General features: G+C 40.9%; 3 protein-coding genes across 8 annotated transcripts; all 3 read right to left on the bottom strand.

The window, feature by feature from the left end:
- Positions 1-197: 197 nt before the first annotated feature.
- On the bottom strand, positions 198-5,172 carry gins4 (GINS complex subunit 4 (Sld5 homolog)). The gene is made up of 9 exons (XM_069699770.1): positions 5,118-5,172; positions 4,908-5,009; positions 4,670-4,756; positions 3,614-3,727; positions 3,391-3,488; positions 2,728-2,816; positions 2,494-2,584; positions 2,252-2,356; positions 198-1,933 (listed from the first exon to the last, which is right to left on the bottom strand). The coding sequence occupies exons 2-8, from the start codon at positions 5,001-5,003 to the stop codon at positions 2,260-2,262; spliced, it is 672 nt and encodes a 223-aa protein (XP_069555871.1). The 5' UTR covers positions 5,004-5,009; positions 5,118-5,172; the 3' UTR covers positions 198-1,933; positions 2,252-2,259.
- A 1,667-nt stretch (positions 5,173-6,839) lies between these two features.
- arid5a (AT-rich interactive domain 5A) lies at positions 6,840-14,057 on the bottom strand. Its single transcript, XM_069699766.1, has 7 exons — positions 14,013-14,057; positions 12,707-12,777; positions 10,410-10,578; positions 10,265-10,317; positions 9,299-9,396; positions 9,057-9,216; positions 6,840-8,939 (listed from the first exon to the last, which is right to left on the bottom strand). Exons 1-7 carry the CDS (start codon positions 14,014-14,016, stop codon positions 7,695-7,697), a joined length of 1,800 nt encoding a protein of 599 aa, XP_069555867.1. The 5' UTR covers positions 14,017-14,057; the 3' UTR covers positions 6,840-7,694.
- A 3,008-nt stretch (positions 14,058-17,065) lies between these two features.
- dbnlb (drebrin-like b) lies at positions 17,066-27,224 on the bottom strand. Of its 6 annotated transcripts, none has more exons than XM_069699759.1 (15): positions 27,124-27,224; positions 24,952-25,007; positions 24,597-24,709; positions 24,436-24,510; positions 23,587-23,736; positions 23,269-23,346; positions 22,714-22,865; positions 22,567-22,621; positions 21,754-21,825; positions 21,375-21,498; positions 20,901-21,017; positions 20,363-20,437; positions 20,083-20,141; positions 19,913-20,000; positions 17,066-18,451 (listed from the first exon to the last, which is right to left on the bottom strand). In XM_069699759.1, the coding sequence occupies exons 1-15, from the start codon at positions 27,204-27,206 to the stop codon at positions 18,315-18,317; spliced, it is 1,434 nt and encodes a 477-aa protein (XP_069555860.1). In that variant the 5' UTR covers positions 27,207-27,224; the 3' UTR covers positions 17,066-18,314. The 6 variants fall into 6 exon arrangements, with proteins under 6 accessions (XP_069555860.1, XP_069555865.1, XP_069555863.1 ...); XM_069699764.1 differs by lacking the exon at positions 27,124-27,224 and adding an exon at positions 27,034-27,108; XM_069699762.1 differs by lacking the exon at positions 20,363-20,437.
- Positions 27,225-27,482: the final 258 nt, after the last annotated feature.

The raw sequence follows: 27,482 nt of genomic DNA, 5'->3' as shown, positions 1-27,482 counted from the left end.
TGTTCCCCCTATGGAAGACCCAGATTTACTGAGATGCATCTGGACATGAAATTCAAGGACATTTTGATGGCTGCTCATGAGCTGAGAGTTGGAGTGAAAGGGTAAACGTTTGACTATTTCTGCCAGTGCATTATGAGAAATCTAAAAATCTGTTTAATAAACAATAAAATACTCTCACAACCATTCAGTCATTCACAATTTTTTTTATTTTTCTGAAAACCTTATTTTTTTCCAAGGTTTAAAGAAGAGGTTCCCAAACTTTTCCCACTAGGCATTTTCAGACCGCAGGAACTTTTTCACTGTTCTAAGAACTGTGGGAGGAATTCCTCTGGTTTATTTGCGTATCCTCACAGGGGGAACTTAGAACTAAGAAGAACTAAGAAGTTCTAAGAACTCTGTTTTAGGATATTTTCTTGAGCTCCTTCTCCAGGGTAGGTATGTTCCACATTACAAGAGGAACTGCGGGGCTGTAAGTGTACTGTGATTGATCAAACACGAGCCAGTGGAGCACAGGCAACCACCATTTTAAGAACACTGTATAAACTGTAAACAACAACCATGATAGAAATAACTCATGCTACAGAGAAAATACAATGTGATTTTGAATCATTGAAACACAATATATAAATCTTTTCGACCAGCTTCTCTCAACTTGTTGCCTTTGGTGGCGACCACACAGCGAAGCAGTGTCGAGAGGAAATAAGAAACAGAAGCAGGACTACAAGAAAATCAAAGTGGGTCACCACTATGGGGTAAATCTATTTCCTAAGTACCACTTCCCAACACTTCAATTATGAATATTACAATTAGTGTACTCTAATAACTACTCTAAGCCATTAAAATGTTTTCCTGGCTGGACCATTAAGACACTGTGTCTTAAGCAAAGCATTATCCTCATCTTACAACAACACGGCTCCATATGATCTGGATCAGCAGTGGAGGTCAATAAGATGACAGTCTAACAGACACACTGTTCAGCTTTGCTGAGCTCAATCTCTCTCAACCCCTTATTAGTTCCAATCACTGGCTAATTTGTGTGAGGGCAAACAATAGGCTCTGATTGCTCCCTATGAAGCTCTTACATAACGATGCCATTACAGAGAAAATCAGGCTCAGAGAAGGCAAGCTTTAATAGTTAAAAAAAAAACACAGTCAAAAGAAACTTCGAAGTAGTGCAGCACAGGGGTGTTGAAAAGAACATAAAACACAACCCTGCATCTGATAATTAATGTGAAGAGATACAAATAAGCTGAACAATAGAAGGATTTATTCAGAATGGCATTAATGCATATCAATGTGAGCGTGAATGTCATTAAATTATTGCGACCGGGAGAAACAGCCTTCTCTAAAACATACACGCACATTTATGTGTTTGCATCGGGATGGTCGGGATTGTAATTCCAGAGTGAATTGACAAAAATTCCCCTTCAGGTCATCTGATGCTTCCTGTCATTGAGCCACAGAGAAAACATCCAAAAATCTTGAGTCACTGGGATGTAGTAAAAAGAAGAGTCATGAATTAACAGATCAGACCAAGTTGTCTTTTAAGAGTCACACACACACACACACATTAGAATGTGTTAGAATTATGTAACCAAACTCATGTTGTGACATGATTAAAAAGATCCAAAAATAACACAGCAGCACTGCAGAAGCTACTTGTAAGTTGTGTTACTGGCAGTGACCTTGTATTTAATATCAAATATTTTCCAGGGAATTATATCTCTTGATGTCACGGCGCCACAAATGTCTCTACATCTGCAGACCACAGATTAGTCCTTATTCTGGACAACAGCGAGGAAGAGGATCATGTTTCCTGGTGTGCTCTCTGCAGCCTGAACTGCCCTTTCCTTATAACTACTATGTCACGAAAATGAGCGAGTGCACATTTTATGACCTTCTGGAGCGAAAATCTCCACAGCAACAGACCGACCTGCAACATAAAAATAACGGTGTGTCAGTTGCATTTCATAGTACTGTAGTTAAGTGATAAATGGTAACACATTATAAACATATTGTGTTTTTTGTTTGTTTTTTTAAAGACACAATTTTTTTTCCCCCTAATGTGTTGCCAAGAGACAATGAACACCACAAAAAAAGTGAGAGCTAAAAATAAATACAGATGTCACCGCAAAGCAGTGGCTTATGCAAGATCTGCAGCAATGAATGAGCAGATGGCTGTACGAGAGGGCACGAGGGCAGCGTTGGGTGAATGACAGAGAAGACACGGCCGTGACTCTTTCTTACTCACCTCAACATTCAAATTAACTGCACGGCTCCGCCTGAAACAAGTGGTGCTATAGTTCGATACCGCATTAGGTGCTGAGAGCCCTCTTCAAGATCCACCACGTACTCTCTGATAGAGGAGACACAGCAGATATATGATCAGTCGTTTTGGTATCCATGTAGAGAAAGTTAAAAAAAAAAGGGAACGCTGCCACCTAGTGGATACTGAAATCAGTAACAGCACATCGGGTTTAATGAACAAAGTACCTTTGATCATCTGTTTCAGGCTCGACTAAGATGTTCTCCTGTCTCTCTTTGACCCGCAGAAACACAAAGGAGTCCAAGCAGGGCTCAGGCACTGGAATCACATCACAATGAATGGGATTTAGTGTGACGCTGGCTGAAAATGTCACAGCAAATGCCACCGTCTTGCCAGTGCATGCTAATATTTCCAGCGTGGGTCATTCGACGTGGAGCAAATATAAAGTGAGGAGATTTTACCTGCTTTGAGCATATCCACTGTCTGTAAGTTGGGGGGCATGCGCTTCAGTGCTACGGCCTTCAGGTAGGTTTCTGTGTTGGCATAGTACCTGCAGGCCAGACCAACATGGACTGAATTGAATTCAGTTGTGTTTATAATGTCAAATCACCATGAAACGTGATCCCAGACACTTTACAAAAAAATGACAAATAAAATATAGGAATAAAGCAAAATGTGAAAACAGACACAAAGAACCACCTCGTTAAAATATCACTGTCAAAACAAAAAGAAAGTGAACAGCAGAGGGAATTAGTTCAAAGTATAAATACTAATAAACTCTCAATAATAAAGGAAATTTGACAACAACACGGAGTAGTCGCCAACGCCTGGAGGGCAGGGGAGAGCATAGTGAAGCGATGATTCAGGTCGTTACAGCTTTCCTTCATTATGCGCTTTATCAAAAAGGGAGGTTTTAAAAGTATTCTTGGCGAGTTTAGCCTCCTTGAACCTCGGCAGGGAGCTGGTTCCACTAAAGGCCTCGCCTCCCGCTCTACTCCTGTACACTTGCAGAACCGCGAGCAAGCCCGCAATCCGAGAGCGCCGTCTCACGTTTGAGCAATAAAATATCTTAAGTGTCACGCCAGCAGCAGTGCTTTTGAATAACTTTGCTCTACTGTACTCACTCTTTGGCAAAGGCAAACTCCTCAGGTGAGAGCAGCGATGGATCTCCCTCGCCTCGAGACTTTTCTCTCTCCAGGACATGCGGGAAAAACTTTTCAATCTACGCAAACACGGCACAAATGTTCAGGCAATGTCGGCAACAAGCACACGTGAAACGAGAGCTTTTTTTTGTTATTGTTGTTGTTGTTGTTGTTGTTGTATTTTCGGGCTGTTAACCTGACCGACCTTCTGCAGACGAGAGCGCAGGTAGCTGCTGAGAACGAAGCGGATCCTGTCTATCTCCATGCGATGGACGCCGGCCTTCGTGTCGCCTTTCTTCACCCGCTGCAAATTGGACTCCTGTCGGTGGAAAAGTCGCGACACTGTTGGAGATTAACATTACTTTTATTCGGTGACACAAAACGACCAGAAAAGCAGGAGATTCAGAACGTATACATAAATACGGTGTGTTACTCAAATGAGTCTGTATAAAACACAGCATATTTTAGCTATGACTGATGCGGCTGTGCCCAAGTTATGAACAGAATATAATGATGTCGTGTCATTATGTCAACAAGTCGGTATATGACCTTTTTTGAAAATCATATTAAAAATGATGATTTTTTTTTTTTTTTTTTAAGTGAGCAATACAATACGCCACACCCCCGATTCTATTGTTACTTTCACAAAATACTTACACAAAAAAATATTTCTTTAAATAACCTTCGGTACAGTGGCTATAATAACTAAGTGAGGTAAAGTCGAATAACAGAACAGCTACAACAGTCTGGTAATTATATCATTTTACTGCAATGCAGCCTTTAAAACTAGGATAGGACAACACATCTTCTCGATCACAATACTACAATATCCAAAATATAAGACAGAACTTTTCATTCTGATTTGATCTATATGGCCACAGATCAAAACACAAGTCACCTTTACTGCACTTGACATAGCGAGGTCCTTTACAACAAAACCTCACGATACCACACACCCGACAGTACCCAACAGAACCAGGCTCAGAGGTGGGTGGTCATCTGCCTCAAAACAGACATCGTCTAGTCTCATATCGTTCCAATAATATAATACCTATATGATGTCCAGCCATAATAATACCACACCCCTCATGGGAGCCACATTTTATTTATAATGGTACATACTCTTCTGGTTTAATCAATCACGGAAACGATAGCTGGCTGCAGTCCTGCACCAATCTGCACCTGATGTTTTGTGCTCTTTAGACATGCAGGTTGAATCCTGCGTATTGCTGAAACAACCCGGAGAGCAGGAGGTCGTTACCATGTGAGTCAGCTGCTCCATCACACACTCCACCACCTCGGATTTGTTCTCCAGCAGCTCCGGGGAGAACTTCTCATTCAGCCATGCCTGCGAGTCACACGAACACAGCTGTGAGGATATACTGCTTCTGACGGTACAATCATTTTAATCTTTTTTTTTTTTTTTCTTTCCCCAAAACACACTGCGGGAGGTTTCCGGTGCTACGTGTCACTGTCAAACGAAATAAATGTCAACTCACTTCTTCCAGTTTGGCGATCAACTCCGCCGGGGTCATCACGTCCTCCTCCTGGCTGTCATCTTGGCCGATGTCGTCCTCAGACAAAGCGTCCGACATGTTTTTCTTCACGAAATAACCAGACAAAATACTGTTCCTCACCCAAACTAAAGCGTATGTTGAATTTTCAAACTTTATAGCAACTCGAGCAGAAAAAGAAAACGAAAAACGTACCGACGAGCAACACTGGCGTGTGAAGTTACTTCTTGTTTATTCGCGCCACTGGAGCTCTTCTCGCGAGATTTGGTTTGGAGCGTGTGCCCTGAGTTTGGTTTGTAAGGCGAGGATTATCGCAGGCTATCAGTCAAATGTTTTAGTTCAGAGACATTTATAAGGCAGAGTTTCGATGATGGCTGGTGCAAGCATCTGTCTTTTGTACTACGGGAGACCGGATTTTTAAAGATGCGCAATACTTCCTGCAACACCAAACTTAGGGATCTCGATTTTTAAGGGGCGTTACTTGTGTTATGAACGCAAGGAGTATTTTCTATACAATACATTAGTATTCCCAACATCTTTTTAATGTTTTGCCATAGTGCCATGGTGCAGCAGGTTTTTACTGAAGTAAAGCTCAGTCAAAACAAAACCGATTTGCATCATGAAATAGTGCTATTGTATGGAATACTATTTCAGTCAATATTAAATAGATAAATAGACTATGTCTGTGAAATACATAAATAAGGGAAAAAAATATCTAGATGGATGTAAATATGAATGTATTTACTGATCAAAGCCCTCACGTTGAGGCCGTGACATTGACAGGAGCCAAAGCATAGCTGTAGGGCTAGCTGCTGCTTTTCATCCAAACTGTCTGAATCAGTGAGATAACCACATTCATTAGAATATAATACATGGAAAATATAAGAGCTAATGAATAAATGTGGCATCAGGATATAAAAGTCCTCTGAAAGAAATTTAAGTAGCCTAAATATGAAGTAAAAGTCCTATGAAATTAGTCAACATGTAAATAAGATAAAAAATAGTCCTTTGAAAAATGTCCCTTTTAGAATAAAAAAAATATTCCTTTATTTATTGAACTATATTGACTCATTTCTATATGTATATTTAAATTTATTTTGTATGTCTATTGCCCCTTTTATTTATTTCAGGAATCATTCCATAGCCATTGCTACTTATTCATTTCATAGGATTTATGTATTTTATTTGATATTTCCTAAAATGGCATTGCATACTCAAATAAACTCAAATTAAATGTTATAGTCAGAACTCACATAACAATATGGGTTAAGGAAGTATATTTCATGCAATCGATAAACAGTCAGTTTCCCACAGATTATTTGTGTCAACATGTCATGTTTTCCTCTACAGAATCGTCCCTTTTGCTCTGTGGTTTAGCTGAAGTGCATGTTAACACAAATACCGTCATCTGTTTCTCTTGCTTTGGACCACACTGTCGCCTGCAGCACAATCTCATTTGTCTGATTTCCTTTTTCCTGCTCATTGCTCTTACCAAAGAGTTCTTCTGTATTTTCTCCAGTGATGCTCTATCATCCGCTGTGGCATTGCCACGCTACAGTGATGCTCAGTTTTGCCCGCCAGGTCTCACAGCAGCATCTTCTGCGCTACATCAGACCTGCAGGGGTTTTGCCATGCAGGTCGCACCACATCCTGGATAGCTCCAGTGACGGTCAAATAACACAGTTGGCCAGAAGAAAATTGCAGAATCTGAAGGTAGAATCAGGGCTCATTAGGGAGAGAGATTGCGATACGCTGTTTGTCCAGCTGAAAAGCTAAACAAAAAAATCAATACACTATTTTTTTAAGTGACACATACCTTAACAAAACCAACATTCTTATGGTAAAAAGTATCATGGAGAAATCAGCAACATTTCCGAATGAAATAAAACTACAAAAGGTTTCAATATTTGTATGTTTATTTGTTACTTTATACTTGACTGTCTCTTTAAATACATTTGAATGACAATACCATATGCATGATATTAAAACTGCAAATTAACACTGATTTAAGGCACAAACAGCAGTCATACAGCATCGTCTTCAACAGACTTCACAATACAGCTTCCAAAAACAAAAAAGTGAAACTGTGCAGTTAAGGATAAAAGTGGCATAACTCTCATTTTGACAAAATTTCAAGTCTCTCATCTGTAACCTAACAGGATGTATATTTTCCATTATTATAAACATTTCTTGTTAAAATTTGCATATTTCTTTCCTGTAAATGTACTGCAAAGTGATATTTCAAACAAATAATAATAAAATACAAACAAAACATTGACATAAAAGACATTGTTTAAAAAAAAAAAATCAATTTACAGTTACTATTGGCACTAGTGCAGCAGCTGAAGAAAAATTGCATCCAGTTTATTATCAGAAATTTCAGGTAGTGCACCTATCCAATGCACTTGGCTGAGTCAACATGTTTATTTATAATCCTATAAATATTTGCAGCTCTGACTTCATTTCCACTCAGTGTAGTTTAGGTTTGGTTCCAGAGGATTCACACTATCAGTCAGTAGGTAGTTTGTCAAAGGGAGATGGCGGTGAGTAAAGCCACGGAGCCTGAATATTTTTGTGCATTTGTAAATTCAAGGTATAATATGTTTAAATTACAATAATAATAATAATTAAAAAAAAAATGGACACAGAGCCATAGAAAAGTACGGCAACAAACTCTAAGGCTGCCTTTTTTTACAAGATTTTTTGACGATGAACTCCATTTAATATTCGTTAAATTAAAATTACTGAAGTCTCGGTGTGACATCCAAAGAGTCACAGCTTGTAAGAATAAATGGGATTCATGGCAGGTGGGGTATATCCAGTTTGGGGATTTAACAGAGGAATAGCATAGGGATAAGGGTAGACCGCAGACCCAATGAGGGTAGAGTGAGCTGGACCCACTGGTACATGACGGTACATTAGATGAGACTGAGGTAGTCTCACTCTATTAGGGAGAAATGCAGGGTACAATGGAGGTTGGTGCCGAGAGTCTCTCCCTGATTTCTCGTAGCCAGACAGGATGTAGGACACCGGCAGGGCAGCAGAGGAATGAGACAGACTCTGCTGAGCGGGAGGGACTTTTTGTAGCATTGTCCTGGATTTGTCCCTCTTCTCTGCCGGGTAAGGCCACGGTGTTGCGTTGTTCAGCTTCCTTGTACAAGTCAGAGAGTTGTCCTGCTGAAGCAACCTGCTCTGGTGACTCTTGTAACTCGGCCTAATAGGAGCGGGCCGCAGAAGCTGCACAGATTTTGGAACAACTTTGGTGAAACTAGAGGTAGCTGTTGGGTCCCAGTAGGAGGAGGATGCGTAGAAAGGTTGAGAGAAATATTTGCCAGTCCCCTTGTGGAAAGGCTTCCAGGCAGAGTCCTTAATTAGGCTTTTAATTGAGTCAGCAGACAGTGATTGGGAGCTGACTGGAGAACCGTCCTTCGTCGGTCTTTTAGGCTCTTTGGAGGTCTGACTGGAGCTCACGGACTTGCTGTCCTCAATATTCCCGGATGTATTTTTGACACTGCTAGAACAGTTTTGAGGCAATTCTGAGCTTGATGTAGGTTTCTCTTCTCTCCCTGCAGGACTGTCCTCGGATGAAACAGAGAGAGGGGAAGAGCTGCGGGAGGAGGGGGAGGATACAGGGAGTGGGGAGCCATCAGAGGAGTTGCAGTTCCTGCTCGAGGAGGGCCGGGCTGGAGACTGGGAGCAGTGGATGACGGAGGGCCTTTCCTTATCCTCGATCTGAGAACTTGCCGGCAAGTTGAGGCTAGCCTGAGCCATTCGCTTTTTCTTCTCCAGAGGAGAGATGACCGCTGAGTTTGCAGATGGGATGTGAGAAGTCCAGGGGCTGGATGTGGGGACTTGGATAGGGTGGGCATAGACAGAGGTGCAGAGATCGGTGGTGGCTGTGCTCGGCTGAAAGCCGTCCAGTTGGTGTCTGTCAGAGGTGGCAGCCCAGAGAGCAGAGTGAGGATGTATCACTGCTTCACTTTGGCAGCCAGCTTCTGCACTTCTTTGGCTGTGCAACTGCAAGACAATAAGGGGGAAATTTTACATTGTATAACACAATAGGCGCAAACATTTTAGCAGAAATAAACACATATCTCCTGTTTTTGACTTTTCATCAGAGATGTCATCCGTTACCTCACAATCCAATTCTCTATCTGAATGAGTCCTTTTCCTCTTCCCCTCCATTTTGTTCACTTTGCCATCCAAATTTCTCTTGTACGGCTTGCGTGGTTTGCTCGCAGGCAGAGGTTTGTCCTCCTCTCCTTTTAAGTGTCTCTCAAAGGGAAGCACCAGCCTGCAACACAAGCAACACATTTCGGGTTTAGAGTCAGCTGATTTTGTGATCGAATCAGGCAGTTGGTGGGAATTATCCTCACCTCTCGTAGTGTCTGCGGGTGCAAGTCGCAGCACTGGTGCTGCCTGGACTTCCTCCTAATTCATCATAGACTTTCTTCCAAAGACGTCGCGCTGTCACCTATTAATTCACACAGAGAAAAACAGTATAGGTTATTCACAGCTCAAGACATTTTTTTTTATGTGCAAGATATAGCTTTCAGGAGGAATTTCAGACTAAAGGGTTGCATGGGGTCAAATGGCCACTAGTGGGCTACAAAATAAAGAAATGATCATTTACGATAAAGTATCTTCTTTTTGTGCTGTTTTTGTGTTGAAACCAAGTTTTTTTTTTTTCGAGCCAGCCCCCAGTGACCCTTAGTGTTACTGCACTTCAGGGCACTTCTACGTTGGCGTCACTTTTCAGACCCGGAGACCACGTCCATTTTTATATACAATCTATGTTTGAAACTGTGCTGAAGACATGGTGTTTGAGGTTTTATCAGGTGAATTAAATAGTATTTGTTGTTCTGAATATATATATTTTCAAATTCTAATATATATGTATTTGTTTTGGCATATGTGCTGCTAGGTCTGGTTTTAAAAATGTATTTGAGGAAGGGCGGTGGCTGGTTACTCTTTAAATGCCAAGTGTGCTAGTTTTCAGTACTGAAACAGGACTTTCATTTCAAAATGTGTGTATACGTTGGAGGTTTATAGTGACTGTATTTACACCGTGAGACATAGTGGTGGTGGTCAACTGCAGCCCCGGTCTAGTTCCATTTCAATACGAGTTTCACTGTCAGAAATAGCCCCACAGTGTCAACATCACAGACAACAAAGCATCAGTAGCAATGCATCGAGTGCTCAGCAGCCTTAACATCCTCTAGTGTGGTGGAGAGTTATATAGCACCTGACTGAGAGCTTATTTTCCACTTAGAAACCAAAAAACACTGAAGCCTTTTGCATCAGTTTAAGTATTAAGAGCAACAATAAGATGAAGAACTTACTGAGTCATAGCCACCAAGTTTATCAACAGCTTTGTAGATCCTCCAAATATTAACTGGGAGTAGAGGAAAAATACACATGAGAATCTCATTATTTACATGTGAATATTGTGTTCAATAAGCACGGTGCTCATTAACTTCCACTCACTCTGTTTAAAGCCCAGATGTGGGATCCTTTCAATGGGTGTACCTTTGTCCTTCATAAAAGAATGCAAACTGGATACGAATGCCTTCTCCTCCATCTGCACCGGACTGCGTCTCTCTTCTTCCTCACATTCAGTCGTCGAGTCATGAATCTCAATAACAGAGGGAGAAGCCTGATGTTGAGAGAAAGCAGAGGCATTGGAGAGATACGTCAGTTTGTTTTGTATGAAAATTATGTAGCACCTGTCAGCGTGACAAGGTCCACTGCCTTGTATGGAAATCTGTTTTTACAGTTGAAGGTATGATGTGATAGATGGGGGGGAAAAATACATACAGAGTCATCTCATGAGACACAAATGTCTAAATGAACCATCAAAATCTGAGAACAGGGTTTTACCGCTACTTTCAATAGATAACCGCTACACATCCTGTCTGGAGATAAAGCAGCAGACTTGTGGGGCTTTTGGTTGACAGTTGTCTGTCACTGATGTCACAAATGTCACTTTAACAAGCACAGCAAAAGTCAAATAAAAAAGTTTGTACGTGAAGTGTTGTAATTGATATATATTGGGAGGCAAATGTTGGGTAAGATGTCTAAAATAAGTTTATGCAAAGCTAGAGTCGGTAACGCTGATAAACACCAAGAAAGTAGGTGTATCATGTGCAAATTATCCAGAACTATAAGAAATTGACAATGTCACTATTTGTGGTTTGCAAGAAAAGAGAAATGAAACAGTAACGGCATGCGGGGTTAAAATTAAGTCAGAACGATTTCAAGAGAAACAGCTGGAGCGTAAGAAGAAAACCGGTGCTGAAGATCATCAAAGTTTCTGTATTTTAGCTCTAAGGACAAAATTGTTGTTGTAAAACAAATTTAAAAAGGGCTAGCTGAAAAACCTAATTGTTTTTGATTGTGGGAAACAAATAGCAACGGGAGTTTTTCTGCTGCGAACAAACAGCTCATACATCACAAAGTCACCTCTGTTATTTCAATGAAAGCAAAGATTTTTGGAATTCACACCACATCGCTGCTGCATTGATTCATTTGAGTAGATTTGATGTCATAGTGAACCGTGTCAATATTTTTACTTTGAATCACCACACATACAAGCTGCTATGTCAGTGGCACTCATTGTAGAACAAAACAGCTTGAGGCGGTTTCATATTGAATCAAGTTCCTCTATGTGGTTCCTGGTTCCGAGAAGCAAACCTCTATAGTGAGTAATAATGAAGTTCCAGGTCTCTAACCGAGGTAGTCCCGACTGAGTCACAGTTCGGTGGCTCCGCGCTGCAGTTCCCAGCTAACAGGCTGCAGCTCTGACTTTCCGCATTTAAGAAGACCTCAATGATCTGCTTCTCCTTCTGTGTTTATAAGGTTTGTAATAAAAATTTAAAAAAAAAAAAGATGTCTACAAATCATCTCTCACAAGCAACTTTAAAGTATCTGTATTTAAAGGAGTGTGATTGGCTGATAAATGTGGAACATGTAACAATTCATATGTCGCACCTGCTTCTAAAGTGGTTAAAATGGCAAAATGTTTCTTTCAATCTTGCATAAAATTCTTCACAGAGGGGTTTCAGTCATTCTTTTTCAGACCTGATTCACAAAACTTTTAGGTCAACGCATCAATGGTTGCATACAGGAAATGTATGCACTACAAGCCAGACACTGTGGCCCCCTCCACAGCAGATCTCTCTTGAGACCAGAGAAGCGTTCAGTCGATTTTCTAAGATGAAATTTTTTTTTGGAAAACTGTGTGGGTGATGTCAACGTGTTGTTATGTGGTGTTATGTTCTCACAATGATTGTCAGTAGTGTTCTGGATTGATGCTATCAGCGAGCCAGAAGTCACCACAGAAACCGCCAGGTTTTCAGCTAACATCAGCCCTGGAAATTTCATGAGGTAGTTTGTGTTTCTCATATTGTGCTGCTCATATCGGTTACCAGAATAGAGGCTGAGAGTGGCCCTGCTCTCGGCAGTTTCTTTATGCGCAATGAGAAATATTGTGGTGTGTGATGTGCGTATGTGTCAGAATACAAAGCCGAATCACATATTCCTTGTTACTCATTTCACAATCAGCAGTAAAGATGAAACAACTGCACAAGCACAAAATCAACTTAAATGTTTTTTTTTTTTTACCACTATCTCAATCCACTGAAAAGGGGAAGTGAAAACACAACACATAACTCATTCTGAGGAGTCATGTCTGTAGTCACTGATTAACTGTAACTGCTGGAAACTGCCCAGACGGCTCCCCGAAGACCAACTGACAGTTTATCAGCAGTGACAGAGGTCAGTACCTGTTCCACTGTCCGCTTCTCCACGGCACTGGCCGCTGTTTGTTGTGATGCCTCACTCCGGTCCTCGTGAGCTGTAAACACATTACAAGGAAGACACAGTTTACAACTTCGCTCCAGAAATAAATCATGCAAAGTTACAGAGCCACAAGCACTTCTCCATTTCAAGAAACATCATACTGTACGTAGTAAAGCACAGTCTCAACAAATTAAAAATCTTTCATAGGAAATTATGAAAACAAATTGTCGTCACTTTTCTGTATTTGCGTCAGATTATTGATCAGCATAAAAAGTAATAATCCGTAGAACGTATTGTTGAGTGCATGTGATATAAAACCACAGGTTGCAAAACCACTTCCTGCTCATGAACATAACCGCTTGAATGCAGCACTGTATGATATTGTAACGCAAGACCGATACAGTATTAGGCAAGATCATCTCAAGCAAGAAGCATAATCATCTACATGACCATATATAGCCTGCATTTAAGTGAGGAAAAAGTTTGCCCTTTTACAAAACAATACATTTTATTTTCCCTTCTTAAAGTCTTTGAGTCTATTTGTGCTTTTCTCACCCACCCACACACACACACACACACACACACACACACACCTCAATAATTCAGGACCACGAGTGCACTTTAGCTGGAAAGCGTAACACAAATGTTAAACGCTAACGAGCCTGGGAATGAACTGCAGTTCTGAGAATGAAATGTCATTTTTCACCAACTGTCAGCTCACTACCTTGAAGCCTTCCACCCACAATGATATCAGTTTTGCACAAAACCAATATGCTTCTCTTTTGAGATCACTTATTTCCTGTGCTGTGGCTTGAACCTTTAATTCTCCTTTTAGTAGCCCAGTAACTTCTCCATTTTAGATGCTGAAGAAATATATGTGACGTACCGTTTCAAACACATGCTGTTACTTTTTATAGCTGTTTAGTTTTATGTCTTAAAAGACTCATTTGCAGTGGGATTTTAAACCGGATATTGATCTGTCAAATCACCGTAATAGTTTCATTATAGCACTTTAAGATTGACGTTAACAATGAATTCCTGTTGCATTGTGGCTTTCTAAATTGAACCGTTTATTTTTTATTCAAATGAATGTCATGATCATGAATTTACTTCCAAGCAGACTTGGTAAAGTTTTTACAATAATGTATAAACAAGATAATTCAGAGAGCTCACATTTAAAAAGTTCAGTATAATTGAAATTAAACGGTATTTAACTTGGTGTACTAAATACATAAAACAGCAAAAAACGAGTATTATCTGGCTTTAAATGAAGATAAAGGTTATTCTCACCCATTTCCAGAAGTTGTCTTCTAGTCTCTGGCTCGACTGTGTTTTGTGACAGTAATTGACGCAACGCTCTCTTCAACTTGACACCACCAAATAGGAAGGTGTCTCCACAGGACAGTTTCATTGGTTGACTGATCACACCGCAGCAAATGAGTCTGGGAAACTGAGTTGTTTCTTTTCTCTCTCCTGACGCAAATCTAACAATATCTGTTCTCTGTTTCATCGATTTCTGGACCAAAGACAACAGCTGGATTTGGATTGTTGCTTTTAGAGCTGATTACCTCCGAATGCGCAAAATCTGATGTTATAAAGATGCTGTTTATTGTTTATCTTAAAGGAACATTAAATTGATGCCAACGCTATCAACACGTAGAACTGTAAAGTTATGTGATTTTGGATGTATCACTGCAAATGATTGCTAGATTGATGAAAGATAAGAAAACTGTTGTTAATGTAAAGATATTTTGGGTCCTGATAAAAACAAGACAAACTCATGATAAAAGCCTGGTCAGCTCAAATGTAGAGGCTGGACTTCAATTCAGCGAAATTGCTTCATTTGAGGAAGCGAGAAAAACGTTCAACTGATGTCCAAATAAAGATTTAAAAGGCGTGTAAATGTCAGCGTGGCACATCCTGGATGTGTACACTTCAGCTACGTCCTATCAATGTACAGTCAGTGCCTGTCAAACTGTACGGATAAAAAAAATTAACCCATACTCTCCAGCCAATACGGTGCGTGTTAAAGTGTGTAAAGATGGAGTATTAGAACAATGAATTTGCATTTGGGAATCATTTTTGCTTCATTAGTGGATTATGATCTCATTATGAGGGTGTTAAAAATAAATCACTACAAAGGTAGAGGTCCTTTGAGAGGATGTACAGGACTCTTGTTATGTTGTGATGGTAGGAAAGGTAGTTTAATATGATGGTGATGTAACTTTCAGTGAAGTCTATATGTTGATCTTTGAGTGCATCGCGTTAAAGAAATTACAACCCCGAACCGAAAGCGAGGTTTTAAATTAAATTGCCGCCGTGTAAATTTTAAGGAACAAAATAAAAACGGCATCATTTAGTGTAAAAGGGCTTCACACTGGAGGCACACAAGCATATAGTTTGGACTCATAGCATCTACTAGCTGAGTACACACGTTCTCTTACAGCACACATTAATGGAGATAAACAAAGGTTTTCGAGACTGCAAGGATTTCAGACACTTTTAAAACATTTTTAGGGAAGAGGGAACATACTACTTCTTTAAAATAGTTTCTACTGACCATCACCGAGAAATATTGGTTAAAAATAAAATGCCAGCACTATGCAGAAGCAGCCTTTTTCCACTCGATGAGTGGCAGGAGGGTAAAAAATAAAGTTGTTTATTTCCGTTTGAGTCAGAAAGAGTTGTCTTAAGATTTTATGCTTCACACGGCCACATGGCAGTGACCTTGGATTTCCTTGTTTTAAGGCTATAGCTCTGTAGCATTTAAAAAAAAAAAAAAAAAAAAATTTCCTCTGCTTGTTTCACACAGTAGAGATTTTGTCATAAAACAGCCATGAAGCTGATCCACATTTCCTCCGCATGTTTTTGATGTTTGAAAAGGGGATGCCCTCTTTCTCCATCTGCTCCAGATAAACGAATGACATTTCAAAATGATTCACATTTAAATGTCAAAATAACCAAATATCTACAAACTGCCCAAATCTCAGGGGGAGTTTTTTTTTGAATGGTTGACAGTTACAAAACAAGGTTTTGTTATGTATTTTCAGGGATTTTTACAGATATTCGAAATGATCAACAAAGCTCTGTACAAACAACCCTCGGCTGGCTGTGAGAAATAAAACATTCAATCGAAATTACATGTCTGATTCAGTTCATGAGGCAAGACTGAAAAATATGGAAAAAGAAAGTAACTTGTTGTGAGATGACAAGTTCTACAATAACATGTACTTTATGTCACCTATGACGCTTCATAGGAAATGTATCTTAATTCCATGTAATTGAAAAAAATGTTTTGTAGAGCTTTTCTATCTTCTGCAGCAAATGGCAAATGTGGAGACAGATGAGCAAAAACATGGGTTGTAAAACGGAGAAAATCCCCCAGCGACTCATTTCAGACTTTCACTGACATGAACATACGAGGTTGAGATGAGGGCATCGCCACGTGAACGAAAGCCAGTGGAGAGAATATTGTGATTCCAGCACAGAAAAAGATTTACTGTCTGAATGACTCATTCTCCTGGGAACAAACTGTAAAATGGCAGTCATTGTGACAAACTGTCATTAACTGATTACAACACGAGGTTTTCCAAAATAAATGGATTTAAAGTTGTCGCTTTAAGGTTGGGAACAAAGCTATAAAAGTACATTTACGGTAAGTTAAAACAGAGGTAGTACAACTTTACATATTTCTATCTCTACAGTTTCTACTGTGTAGGTGTTGTAGAAGTATCCTGAAACTAGACTGAGCTGATTAATTTCTTGACAAGCTAATATTAAATGTACATTAGAAAAACAGTTTCAGATCAAATTTCACACAAGCCGAGATAGAATATTTATGAAATGAATGCCCATGAAAAACTCTTTTCAAGCCGTTTTTAAAATGTAAATGCATTACAGGATGTTCATGAAATAAATGTGAAACTGAACAAAATTCTTAACTTAAACTTAATTTAAGTTGGAGAGAACTGTAAAAAAAAAGCCGGTGCAGGCAGTAGACGATTTTCAGTGGTCCAGTTTTCAGTTCTTTTGCAATATTAAACCAAGTTAATAATTTGTGAAACGCCATCACCTGAACAATGATTAAACTGAAAGCTATGCGAGCCGTCAAATCTGATTTTCATGTGAAAATGAAACCTATGCATTAGAGGTGGATTCCCCAGCTGTGAACTCATTCCAGGAAACTGTATGCAGAGCGCACGAGCCTGTGTATACATCGGAGTTCCTGTTAAACCTCTGAAAATCCCTGAAGGTTTTCAACGGTATTTCATGCTTTTTCTATAATGTTTGCAACATATGGTGTCCTCAACCCAAATTTTTTTAAATAATATATGACAACAAAGCTTGCTTACTTATTTTATTATGAAGAATGTCTGTGCATTACAATAGACTCTGGAAAAACAAAACATGATAATGCAATGGATACATGATTTTTTCCGTTTGTCAACTGACCTCAAAGCTTACAAGAGCAGGGATTTTCTTCCACGATAAAAACTGTGAACTTGCATAAATTCTGCTGTAAAGCTCTTCAAATGTCCAATTCAAATGTTATTAATCACTTTTCAGAGAGTGCCATTGCACTCACATCCCGTCATTATGGCACCATAATATCAGATATTGTCTGTTACATGTTCAAACGCAACCTCAGTCCAGCGAGATTCAAATGAAACAGAAAATAATGCTGCATTTTGAGTGAAATATGTGGAAATTATGTGGTTCAAATGAGGAAGGACTTGAAATGAGAAACTGACTTAAAAAGGGACTTAACCGTTTTATGCATTCCCTACTGAAGTCAAGCACCCAGAGCACAGCAAACATCATCTGCTTTTTTTCTTCTTTTTTTTTTTAAATAGTCACTTCAACCACAGTCAGATCAGTACAGGTTTTGAAATTCACACGATGTAAATTGAATCACATGAAAAGGAAAAAAAATTCAGTCTGCCGGTAAAGAAAGGCAACAAAAAAAAAACAAGGCAAAAGATTAGGCTGTAGCCAGTACCACCGCCATTCTTCCTGAAATGGACAGGAGTAAATGCTACAAGTCACAACTAAATTATACCTGAAATAGAACTGAAGCCACTTTGTAAGGAATGTGAACTAGAACTGCTATCACTGCTCACGACTGAATTTAAGACTCAACAAAGGCTGATACTGCATCACATTTACAGGTAAAGAGATTCATTTTAAGGGGGAAGTTTTGGTCAACATAAGGGTCTTCACAAATCTCTCACCTATACCGTCAGTCGCTTACAACATCAACAATCAAATGGAATTGCTTCTTTTTTTTTTTTTAAATGAGGAGAGGTTTTAAAAGCTTCTGGCCCGCGGTTACCTTTCATGTTCGTTGGTCCATGATGTGGAGGCTCGCTCGCTCCACTTCAGCCTGATCTGTCGTGGGAGAGAGGTCACACTTTGCTGTGTGTTGTTTTGACCGCAAAGGTCCTCTGGGCCTTTTACTGTGATGATCTCTGTGCGTGTGTGTGTGTGTGTGTGTGTGTGTGTGTGTGTGTGTGTGTGTGTGTGTGTGTGTGTGTGTGTGTGTGTGTGTGTGTGTGTGCGTGTGTGTGTGTGCGTGTGTGCGTGCAATCTGAGCTACATCAGCTCCACGTAATTGGCTGGGAACATTCCAAAATGGCCGTCAGGGTTGTAGCCCCGCCACCAGCCCTCGTCTATCATCTCGATCCCGGTGATGATTTCGTCGGGATCGAAAGAGATTTCCGTGTCATCGGCTGAAAGAAAAGAAGAAAAGCATTTTATCAACATAAACAAAGTTGCTGTGTGGTTTTGTATGCAGAAGTTCATTAGATTACAATTTTTTATTGGGGCTGCACGATGAATTGTATTAAAAAAAAATATGATCACAATTCAAGCCACTACGTAATCTCCTTTCTAAATGACAACAATTCTGCCGCATTTTCATTCGGAAACATCAGCTGCATAAAAAAAAAAGCGCTCCAACCCCCCTCCCCCCCCCCAGCCCCCTTCAACAAATAAGGGGGCATTACACCACTTGATGCAGAGCAGCAGAAACTGTCAGGAAGGAAAATAAACCCCGTGAGACACACCGACGAGAAAAATACTTTAAAGAGTTGTGTTTATAAAAAAAAAAAGACACTGAAGTTGATTCTTTTTTTTGTTCAGTTTCAGATTCACAAAGCTGCTGCATTTCAGCTGATAAGAAGGGCATTCCTTTCTGTTGTCCAAAGTTATTGCCCTGCTACTACATCAGGCATCGCCAGATTTTTGTTGCTTTTTCTTCTGCATCAGCTAAATGAGGTCCTTAATAAACATTTACAGTGAAAAAAAAAATTAGCGAGACAGAATCGTGATCTCAATCAGCCAGACAATTCAGCAGCCCGAACTCTTACCATGCAAAGATCACGAAGAAGAAACTACTTCAAGAGTAAATAAATGAGTTAACGTCACATATGTGCACTCACCTGATTCCACACTTTGATTTCGGGGCCTGTTTACACTGCTGAAAATTTGCCCTTTTCCATTAAAAAAAAAAAAAAAAAATGCTAATCTGAGCTCTTAACATCCAACACGGGGGTGGTATAGCTGCTGCTGCTGCTGCTCTTGTAGCTTACAGTACTGTCACGGCAAATTTTCATCCTCCCTACCACTTCATCGCGTCCTCTTTTCTGTCGGTCCGCACTGCCTCTGCTGCAGTGGAAAACAAATAGTGAAAGGCGAGCCAGTAGTAGTCGGTGCAGATGATAAAAGGTAACGTGGCGAGCACCCCAGTGCCTAAATGGTTAACGTATTTGCCACACAGTCACAACTTCCATGTCACACCCCATGTCCTGTTCTCACCCATGTTTCCTGTTAGTCTCTTCACTATTGACAAGTCTCACAAAGGCGAGCATGCCAAATAAATTGAAATAAAACAAGATGTGGCACAGCTATTGTTTTTATTCTTGTGGTTTAAAGCAGCTGATGCACGTAGGTGCGCATAGCTGGCAGGGGTTAGAAGGGTGGGTGGTAGTGCTTTTGGGTTTGAATGCAGCCTTTGAGTTTGTGAAAGGGGCACGCCCAAGCTAAAACCAGGGTTTAATTTCCTCTTGACAGTTATTTGGCCGACTGCGTGATCAGTCCATTACTCACATTAGGTTCTGGCACAGAGGACTGCCAACAGGAGAGTTTCTGTCACTGTGTTGTAAATCATAAAAAAAAAAAAAACAACTCACCAGCCTGGTAGTCATATAAGGCTCTAGCGCAGGTGCCTTTTTCTGATGTCTCTTCAGGAGTCACCTCGCAGGACTTAATCTCCTCAACCTGGGGCAGAAAGGGGGTTCAGTTCCAGATTCATTTATATGTTAGATGAAAACTGTCCTCCCAAAGGAAAGTAACCACCCACCTGAGTTGGTTCTTCATAGGCCGGCTCTTGGACATGCACGTTGGCAGCCGGTGCTTCCTCTGGAAAGAGAGATTACCATGAGTATGATCTGGGCTATCAGTCCACCAGCAGGTGGCAGCAGCAGCCGCTGATCCTGACCACACAGATTGGCTGGAGGGGAATAATATGTTCTCAAAATAAATGACAACAGAATTTCTGTATTGAAGCAGATGGCAGGGTTGGGAAACTGATGTATAAAAAGGGTGAACACTGAGGCTGGTGCGTGTGAGATGAGCCCCACCTTTCCACTGCTCCTGGGGGGCCGCCTCCTGCTCACCATACTCACACCTGGACTGTCCATCATCCACATCAGGCTCTTATCACCCAGAACACAAGCACAGACATGCATGTACACATAGGAACACATTCACAAGCCCTCACAGGCTGAACACCAACACCACCAGCACCACCAGGCTCAGACATAAGGGTCTTCTTGGTATTTTTCACACAAGGAGTGGCACAAACAATTCTTAAGAAAACACAAAGTAAACTGAATGGACGCATGACTAATGATGAAACTCAAGATTCTAAAAAATATGATGATGATGATACACAGGAATGATGATGACAAATGAAACACTGAGCTTTTGTTAAGTGTGAGTCTGACACCCAATACACTGTGTAAGTATTCTACGTGTGTGTGTGTGTGTGTGTGTGTGTGTGTGTGTGTGTGTGTGTGTGTGTGTGTGTGTGTGTGTGTGTGTGTGTGTGTGTGTGTGTGTGTGTGTGTGTGTGTGTGTGTGTGTGTGTGTGCGTGTGTGTGTGTGTAAAGCTCACACCTGTAGCACGGACAGGAGAGGCGGAGCCTGCTGGCAGAGGAGAAGCTTGGCGCTGAGGTGAGCTGGCTCGCTCAGATTCATACACTTGCTTAGACAGAAAAGGGCTTTGAAGACGCCCTGAGCAGAGACACACATTGAACCCCCAAATCGTGCAAAAAAAATAAAAAAAAATAAAAGAAATGAACAAGAGAGAAAACAAAGAGCAGATAGATTGAGCAAAAGAGGACACAGCGTTATGGAGACAGTGTTAAGTATGACTATGAGACAACTCGACAGTCTGATGGAAAGTTTCAACTTTGAAAAAGGACGGCGTTGGGCGACAACAAACACCTCTGGAAAAAAAAACACCAGTTTGTACCTACCGCTAAGCTGACAGACAGGCTAAGAGTGCTTTACAGTAATGCAGGAGGGGCAGCGACATTTAAAAGCAAACATATTTATATGAAGAAGTCAGCGTTTATGCCGGGGCAATACCTGGCTGAGGGCTGGCGGGGGCAGCAGGGGGCACGTCTGAGTCGCTGGGAGTCATTCCCCTCTCTCTCTGCTTGAACATCTCTCTGGGGTTCAGAGCACGCTGAGAGATGACAGAAGCAGCCTCCTAGGTAAGGAAAACAAATAATACACAGAAAAAGCATTAAATATGGGTGTCGATAATGCGGTGGCAAGCGTTTCTGAGCGAAAAACCAAAGCTTTTAACAGTATATTATGCGTATGATGGAAAGATGCCATGCAAGACGGCGGCTGGAAGAGAGGCGAGTTCCTCTGAAGAGACAAATGCTTGTCTGGAGATAGATGAGAAAAAAAGAGAAAGTAGATTATCTAGAACAGAGGACTTTCCGGAAGAGGAACTCACGTTGGCCTTCTCCACAGATTCACCTCTCTTGACTGCTTTCTTCTGGGCTGCCTGGTCCTCCTCCTTCTCCTCCTGATGATGTTGATATCAATGTTGGCACTGCTGACATTTGCTACCTTCCCGACTTCAAGGTCCCATATTGTATAAATTCAGATTTCCATTTTCTTAGTGATTAAGCAGATCGAGGTGCTGAATATATACTGTGAAAGTGTCAAAACGCTCAGTCCACGGAGAAATGTACACAACCCGTATTCATTAACTGTGACGTTTTGACTGTAACTCTGTGATGTCACAAACTAACAAACAAACATGTCACCTGTTCGCACTGAGAAGGCCCACTGTAAACCTTTATGTGGAAGAAAATACAGAGAGGTCGTTCTGTTGCACAGCTAGGAATCTACAACATCGGGAAAAAAAAACAACCTGTGGTATGCCTGGGGATGTGTCACTTAATGGAGTCAGCCAATCAGAAGAGAGGGTCACTGATATCAATATGCTTTAAAAGACACATACTCAAAACAGTCTGTTCTTGGTAGAGCGCCCGAGAAGAGGTGTAAAACTATACTGATATTTGGTACTAAAGAAACACAAATATTTATCTTCCTATGGATACTAAGACTGCAAATAAAACAGCAGGAAGTGTAAAATATGGGACCTTTACGGGTTTACAAGATGTCTGCACACCCAAAACCTATTTGACAATCGACATAATTTGACAAACGTGAACGCCACACCAATCAGCGTCTGTTCCTGTTGGGTTACTTCGCAGCTTTCCTCAAGTCCTGTCAGTCTGTGGGACAGTGAGACACTCACCCAGCGTTGTTTCTCCTGCTCTTTACTCTCATCTTCCTGCTTCTGCTGGTACTTCCTAATAAACAGTTCGACGACAGAGAAAATGTAATTCAAGCCTTTTAAGAGGTGCTATTGTAAACTGGTCAGTGTGCTTCAGTTGTAACATACTTTTGTTGGTCGATTTGAGAGGACCTCTCCTTGTCCCTTTTGTCCCTCAGTGCTGCCTCCTTGGTCTCTCTGTCTTTCCGCTCCGTTTCCAGCAGCTTGCGCTCCTCGTCTGCCTTGCGCCGCTCCTCTTTCTGGCGTTTCTCCTCTTCTTTCTAAAAGCCAAACAGAGCAGCAAGGTCAGCGTTGTTTTGGTATTTTGCAAATATCATACCAGCAGCACTCTCTGGATGTATCTGTGACAGGTGGGAAGATGAGCCGAAAATGCAAACAAAGGACAACATTACAACAAAGCTTTCGCTGCCTACTATAACACTGTGATGGATGAAAAAGTGCCAGCCTTGTATTTTTATATAGGATACTAAGAGATAGGGAAAGTGAGTCAAATGTTTAAAAACTGCAAACTCTTCATAATAATTCAAATAATTCAGGAAGTTTCGATGAGTCAGTGATTCAAAATGATTCAAATACATACACATAAAATGTTGATTTGCTTAAGGCCCTCTTCACACTGCTTGATTGAATCTTTATTAGCATCATGCGTGTTCATGAGCGTACCTCTGCCTGAGCCCAGAAGTTGTCTTTGTTGGTCTTTCTGATTTCTGACATGGCGTTGGTTTTCTGGTACACTGAGCCCTGCAGGAAGGAAGAGACGGTTTAATATGATGGTGTAAACACAACAGCACGGTTCTATGTCATGAGAAAAAAGTGACGTAGTAGATCAGCATTTTCACATTTTTGATTCTTTCCAATGGTGTGTAGTTACATAAAATAAATTAACAAATGCATCCATGTTTTGAGATAACGGCGCCTCGTTAAGATCCAGTCCACTGCTTATCTTCTTCAATCGCTTAACAAGCAAACAGAAGTGCATACCACGGGACCCTGAGGACCGCTGTCCTGGAAGCGACTGGAAGCTTCTTTGTGGAAGTTGTAGTTTGCTCCCGAGGCTTTGGCCACTTTTTGCATGATCACCTCGGGTTCCACGTCCTCGTCTGCTCTGGCGTTTACTGTGACATGAGCCCCCTGAAACAGCGAGAAAGAAAACTTCCTTTCAGTGTACAAACAGGGAAAGACATACAATTCTTATCTTTGTTCATACAAGCACCACCCAGTAGTAGGGGTAGAATTCCCCCCGAATGCCATATTATCATGAAACTTAAGGCACGATCCGATATGTGATTTTAAACATTTTTGCAATAACGTTTATTGCAATTTATTACCTTTTCTTAACTGCAAATTTTGTCACCACAGGAAAACTTTACTGTTTGATCTGATGAAATAATCAGTTTAATTGCAGCTAAACAAAATACACAAGCAGACAAACTACCAACACTGTCATAAAAAAACTATTATAAACGTTGCATACGCCTCACAGATGTATTTATTTATGTAATAAAATATCAATACTTGGCGCATGTGTATTGATACAATATTTCCATGATAAAAAAATTGCAATACTATGTTGCATCGATTTATTTCCCCAACACTACCCAGTACATGTACTGTTTGCAGGTGTGATATGACTCTAACAGAGCTTCTATACAATTAAGACAATACCAGCAGCATCCTGTATGCTTTTCTCTTGAGCGGATTTTAAAAAAATGTTTATGCCATTTTGTAAAGTCATCCTTAACATGCAAATCCGCCCCCTCCATAAACATAGGCAAACTGTAGTGGAAATTCAAATGTTAATTTAAACTAGGCTCAAAAGTTCAGTGCTACCTTAAGAAAATTGCCTATGGAGCTGACATGATTTGCACAGATTCCCTTCCTGGCATCCTTCACTCCTTCTCCAGTCTGAAACACAGAATTATTTTACAGGTTCAAAGATGGCCACTACAGAGAAGACAAATAAATGCACAACAGTCGCGTGTAGCACTAACCCAGTTGATGAGGACGTATTTAGACAGACCGGAATTAGGGTCCAAGACCCGGCAGAAAGCATACATCACTTTTCCACTGTTGAGCTCCTCAACCAACTCCTCCAGTCCTCCATCTGATACATAAACATTGTGGCAAAGTAAAGTGGTTACTGTGGTTTGTTGTGTAACTGGACGTTTTTTTTTTTTTTTTTTTCCCCTTGCAAATGATGGGGTGAGAAAGCAGAGGCAAGCAGTCCTTTTGTGCTGATATTCCAGTACTGCTGCTGCATGCTGACAATGAAATTCCTGCACACATTTGATAATAATCGTGTTAAGATCATAACAACATGATAACAATATCCACTCAGTTGCTCACCCCCTTTTTCTGCCAGGCGGATATCATCGCTGTTTCCCTCATAGGTAAACAAGACCCTGAAAGAAAACATCACGTTAAGGATACTGTAATACTGGCGGGAGACACATCACACAGACAGATGAGTTTGTGCGATACAGATCGTTCCACACTAAGCTAAGCGAGGCTCGTTTTGTAAACCTAATTTAAGCATTGCTTAAGCCCCATTCGCACAGGACACATTTTACAGGGGAAGTAGGAAAGTCCAAGTATTGTTGCAATTTTAATCCTCTTTTAAATCCACCATGTCAGTAATCTTTACAGGCTGTGTAACCCAGCACCAATAAAGATCTCAATGAATTTCCTTTGCTATTAAATTTCCAATAAAAAACAAAAAAAAAACAAATAATAAACTGCAGTTTAGCAGCGCTAAACAGAATTAATCCCGAGTAACTACAGGGCACATTCCTGGAGAAAATAAATCATTTCCAGTAGCTCGGAGGCATTTGAATAAGTCTTGTTAAATGGTTAAATAGTTCTCCAAAGTTATACAAGGAGCAAACAAAAAGTTGCCAGGCTGTTTCTGTTGAGCGTGCGCCGTGTGCGGCCCCATGACATCCACCTGGCAGGAGTGTTTCGAGCTAAATCCTTTCCTCAATATCAGCATCTGAATTACACACGTTTTTGTGACGTCTGATATGTGCACGCGACGTCCCCGTGGACTTGAGCATCTTGTGTCAAGCTGTGGAAATATGCAGCAATGCTTCTGAAAATCTACAGCGATGAAGCAATGAGCCGGGCCGGGGTGCTTATAGTACCATTTGCGTTTCAAGATGGCCAGACGTCACTGTCCGGGTGGGGTGCACTGTGGATTCGTCCCACAGGGTCAGACTGTCAACAAAGACTTTAACGGAGACGTTTTGAGACAGATACCTGAACTGTTGCGCTGTGGAGCTTTGGCTCTCCAACATGACAGTGCTCCACAGCGGGTTAAAAAAAAAACACACAACAACACAAGCATATCTCCCTATCACACCGAATCACAGGATTTGGCTTCTTGCGACACAGAACATTTTTCTGCTCAGGTTTAAGGTCAACGGTTTAATTATAAATCCACACCTACCAGCGGTTACCAAAACGCACGTGGTGCGGGGTGCTTACGTTGATCCGGTGATGTAACTTGAAATGTACTCACAAAGGCAGCAGGATCAGTCTTAGAGCTTTTTGTGGGTCAAAAGGTATTTTCATAGGCAATGAATAGTAGGAAAATAACAAGATAATAACGGTGTCAGGTTTCAGTGAGTTGGATGGCGATATCTTACAAACTATCGAGCATTAGGAGACAATACTCTAAAAGTTCAGCAAAGAAGACGTTTTAATTAGGATCAGAAAAACTGGACAGCGTTTAGGTCCCGTTGCTCAGACTGCCTTAATGTGATTTATCTTAAGATCAGTACTGCAGATAATACGGATCCTATTCACTGTGCATATACTATGAAACCAGTCAAAGCAAGATCACTTCTTCTTTCTTCTTTCTTTGCAGCCTTTACGTAAAGAAGCATTTCCCAGACGTGTCCCCCCCCTCGACAGACCTCTTCAGAGTGATCACAGAGACAAGGAGGGACTCCCCTGAGCAGCGAGCTCCTCGGGACTCATTCATTAATTCATGAATTCAGGTCACCGTTAAACACAGCGGCGGTCCTCAACAGGTTTGATGGGACGTCGAGCTCAGCGGAAAGAAAAAGAGGAAGTGACTCGATTTGACTTGTCACTTTTGGGGGATATTTAACTTCTTGATATCTTTCCAGGAAGCGAGGTGAGCTGGAAAGATATCCATTTTTATGTTTGTTTTTGTTTTTTTTAAACAAAAGCTAAACGCCAGCGTGCCCATCTGTTTAGCTGGTTTAACAGCGTTACCGGCTATTGAGCTCATTTAAACGGGTTTTTTTTTTTTTAACACGGCGATAAACGTGAGGAAGCAAAAGTCCAATATAAACAATGCTGACTTCACTGAACGCTATCTCTTATTTGGAATAAAAAAAAAATAAAATAAATTCTGGTGTGGCTCATAAAGTACCATGAAGTCCAGGTCCATCATCAACTTACTTGACGACTGAGTCGGAGCTAGCCAACACTGCAGCTAACAACCCGCTCACAACACGGAGCTCACACGGCTTCAAGCACGTCGCCTCTTACCAGTTGGTGTTGGATTTTTCATCCACCACTTCTTTGTACGCGGCTGTTAATGCGGGGCCATTTTTGCTGAGGTTAACTGCCATCGTTTTTTTTGTTGTTGTTTTTTTTTTTTTTTTTTTTTGCTGAGTACAGCTAGCCAGCTAGCTCTCCGAGATGCGCCCTTCCTACTGGGGAGGAGTGGCGAAGATGCGGTGGGGAGCTAGTTTAGCCTAGCCTCGCGGCTACGTCCGAGCCAGGGGGGTACCCTTCATATACTGTACCCTGACACTCCGACGGGGCGGATACGGTGTCCGTTTTTTATTATTATTATTATTATTTTTATCATTCCAAACTCGGCTGTGACTCACTGCGATTCTGTT

Source organism: Brachyistius frenatus, unplaced genomic scaffold (assembly GCF_029030835.1).
Source record: "Brachyistius frenatus isolate BFR_SWC_R1_liver_20210118 unplaced genomic scaffold, ASM2903083v1 Contig_31, whole genome shotgun sequence".
In the NCBI taxonomy this organism is placed as follows: domain Eukaryota; kingdom Metazoa; phylum Chordata; class Actinopteri; family Embiotocidae; genus Brachyistius; species Brachyistius frenatus.
This window is presented reverse-complemented; position numbering and strand designations above follow the sequence as displayed.

Excerpts from the sequence above, each read along its gene's own strand:
- gins4 (XM_069699770.1), bottom strand. The coding sequence starts at position 5,003 with ATGTCGGACGCTTTGTCTGAGGACGACATCGGCCAAGATGACAGCCAG. Across the intron at positions 4,757-4,907 it reads TGATCGCCAAACTGGAAGAA|GCATGGCTGAATGAGAAGTT; the intron begins GTGAGTTGACAT and ends TGTGACTCGCAG. Across the intron at positions 2,357-2,493 it reads CCTGAAACAGATGATCAAAG|AGAGTACGTGGTGGATCTTG; the intron begins GTACTTTGTTCA and ends CTCCTCTATCAG.
- dbnlb (XM_069699759.1), bottom strand. The coding sequence starts at position 27,206 with ATGGCAGTTAACCTCAGCAAAAATGGCCCCGCATTAACAGCCGCGTAC. Across the intron at positions 23,347-23,586 it reads GCGGTCCTCAGGGTCCCGTG|GGCTCAGTGTACCAGAAAAC; the intron begins GTATGCACTTCT and ends TCCTTCCTGCAG. Across the intron at positions 20,142-20,362 it reads CCCCCAGGAGCAGTGGAAAG|AGGAAGCACCGGCTGCCAAC; the intron begins GTGGGGCTCATC and ends CTCTCTTTCCAG.
- arid5a (XM_069699766.1), bottom strand. Across the intron at positions 10,318-10,409 it reads ACATCTGGGCTTTAAACAGA|TTAATATTTGGAGGATCTAC; the intron begins GTGAGTGGAAGT and ends CTCTACTCCCAG. Across the intron at positions 9,217-9,298 it reads ACCCGCAGACACTACGAGAG|GCTGGTGCTTCCCTTTGAGA; the intron begins GTGAGGATAATT and ends CTTGTGTTGCAG.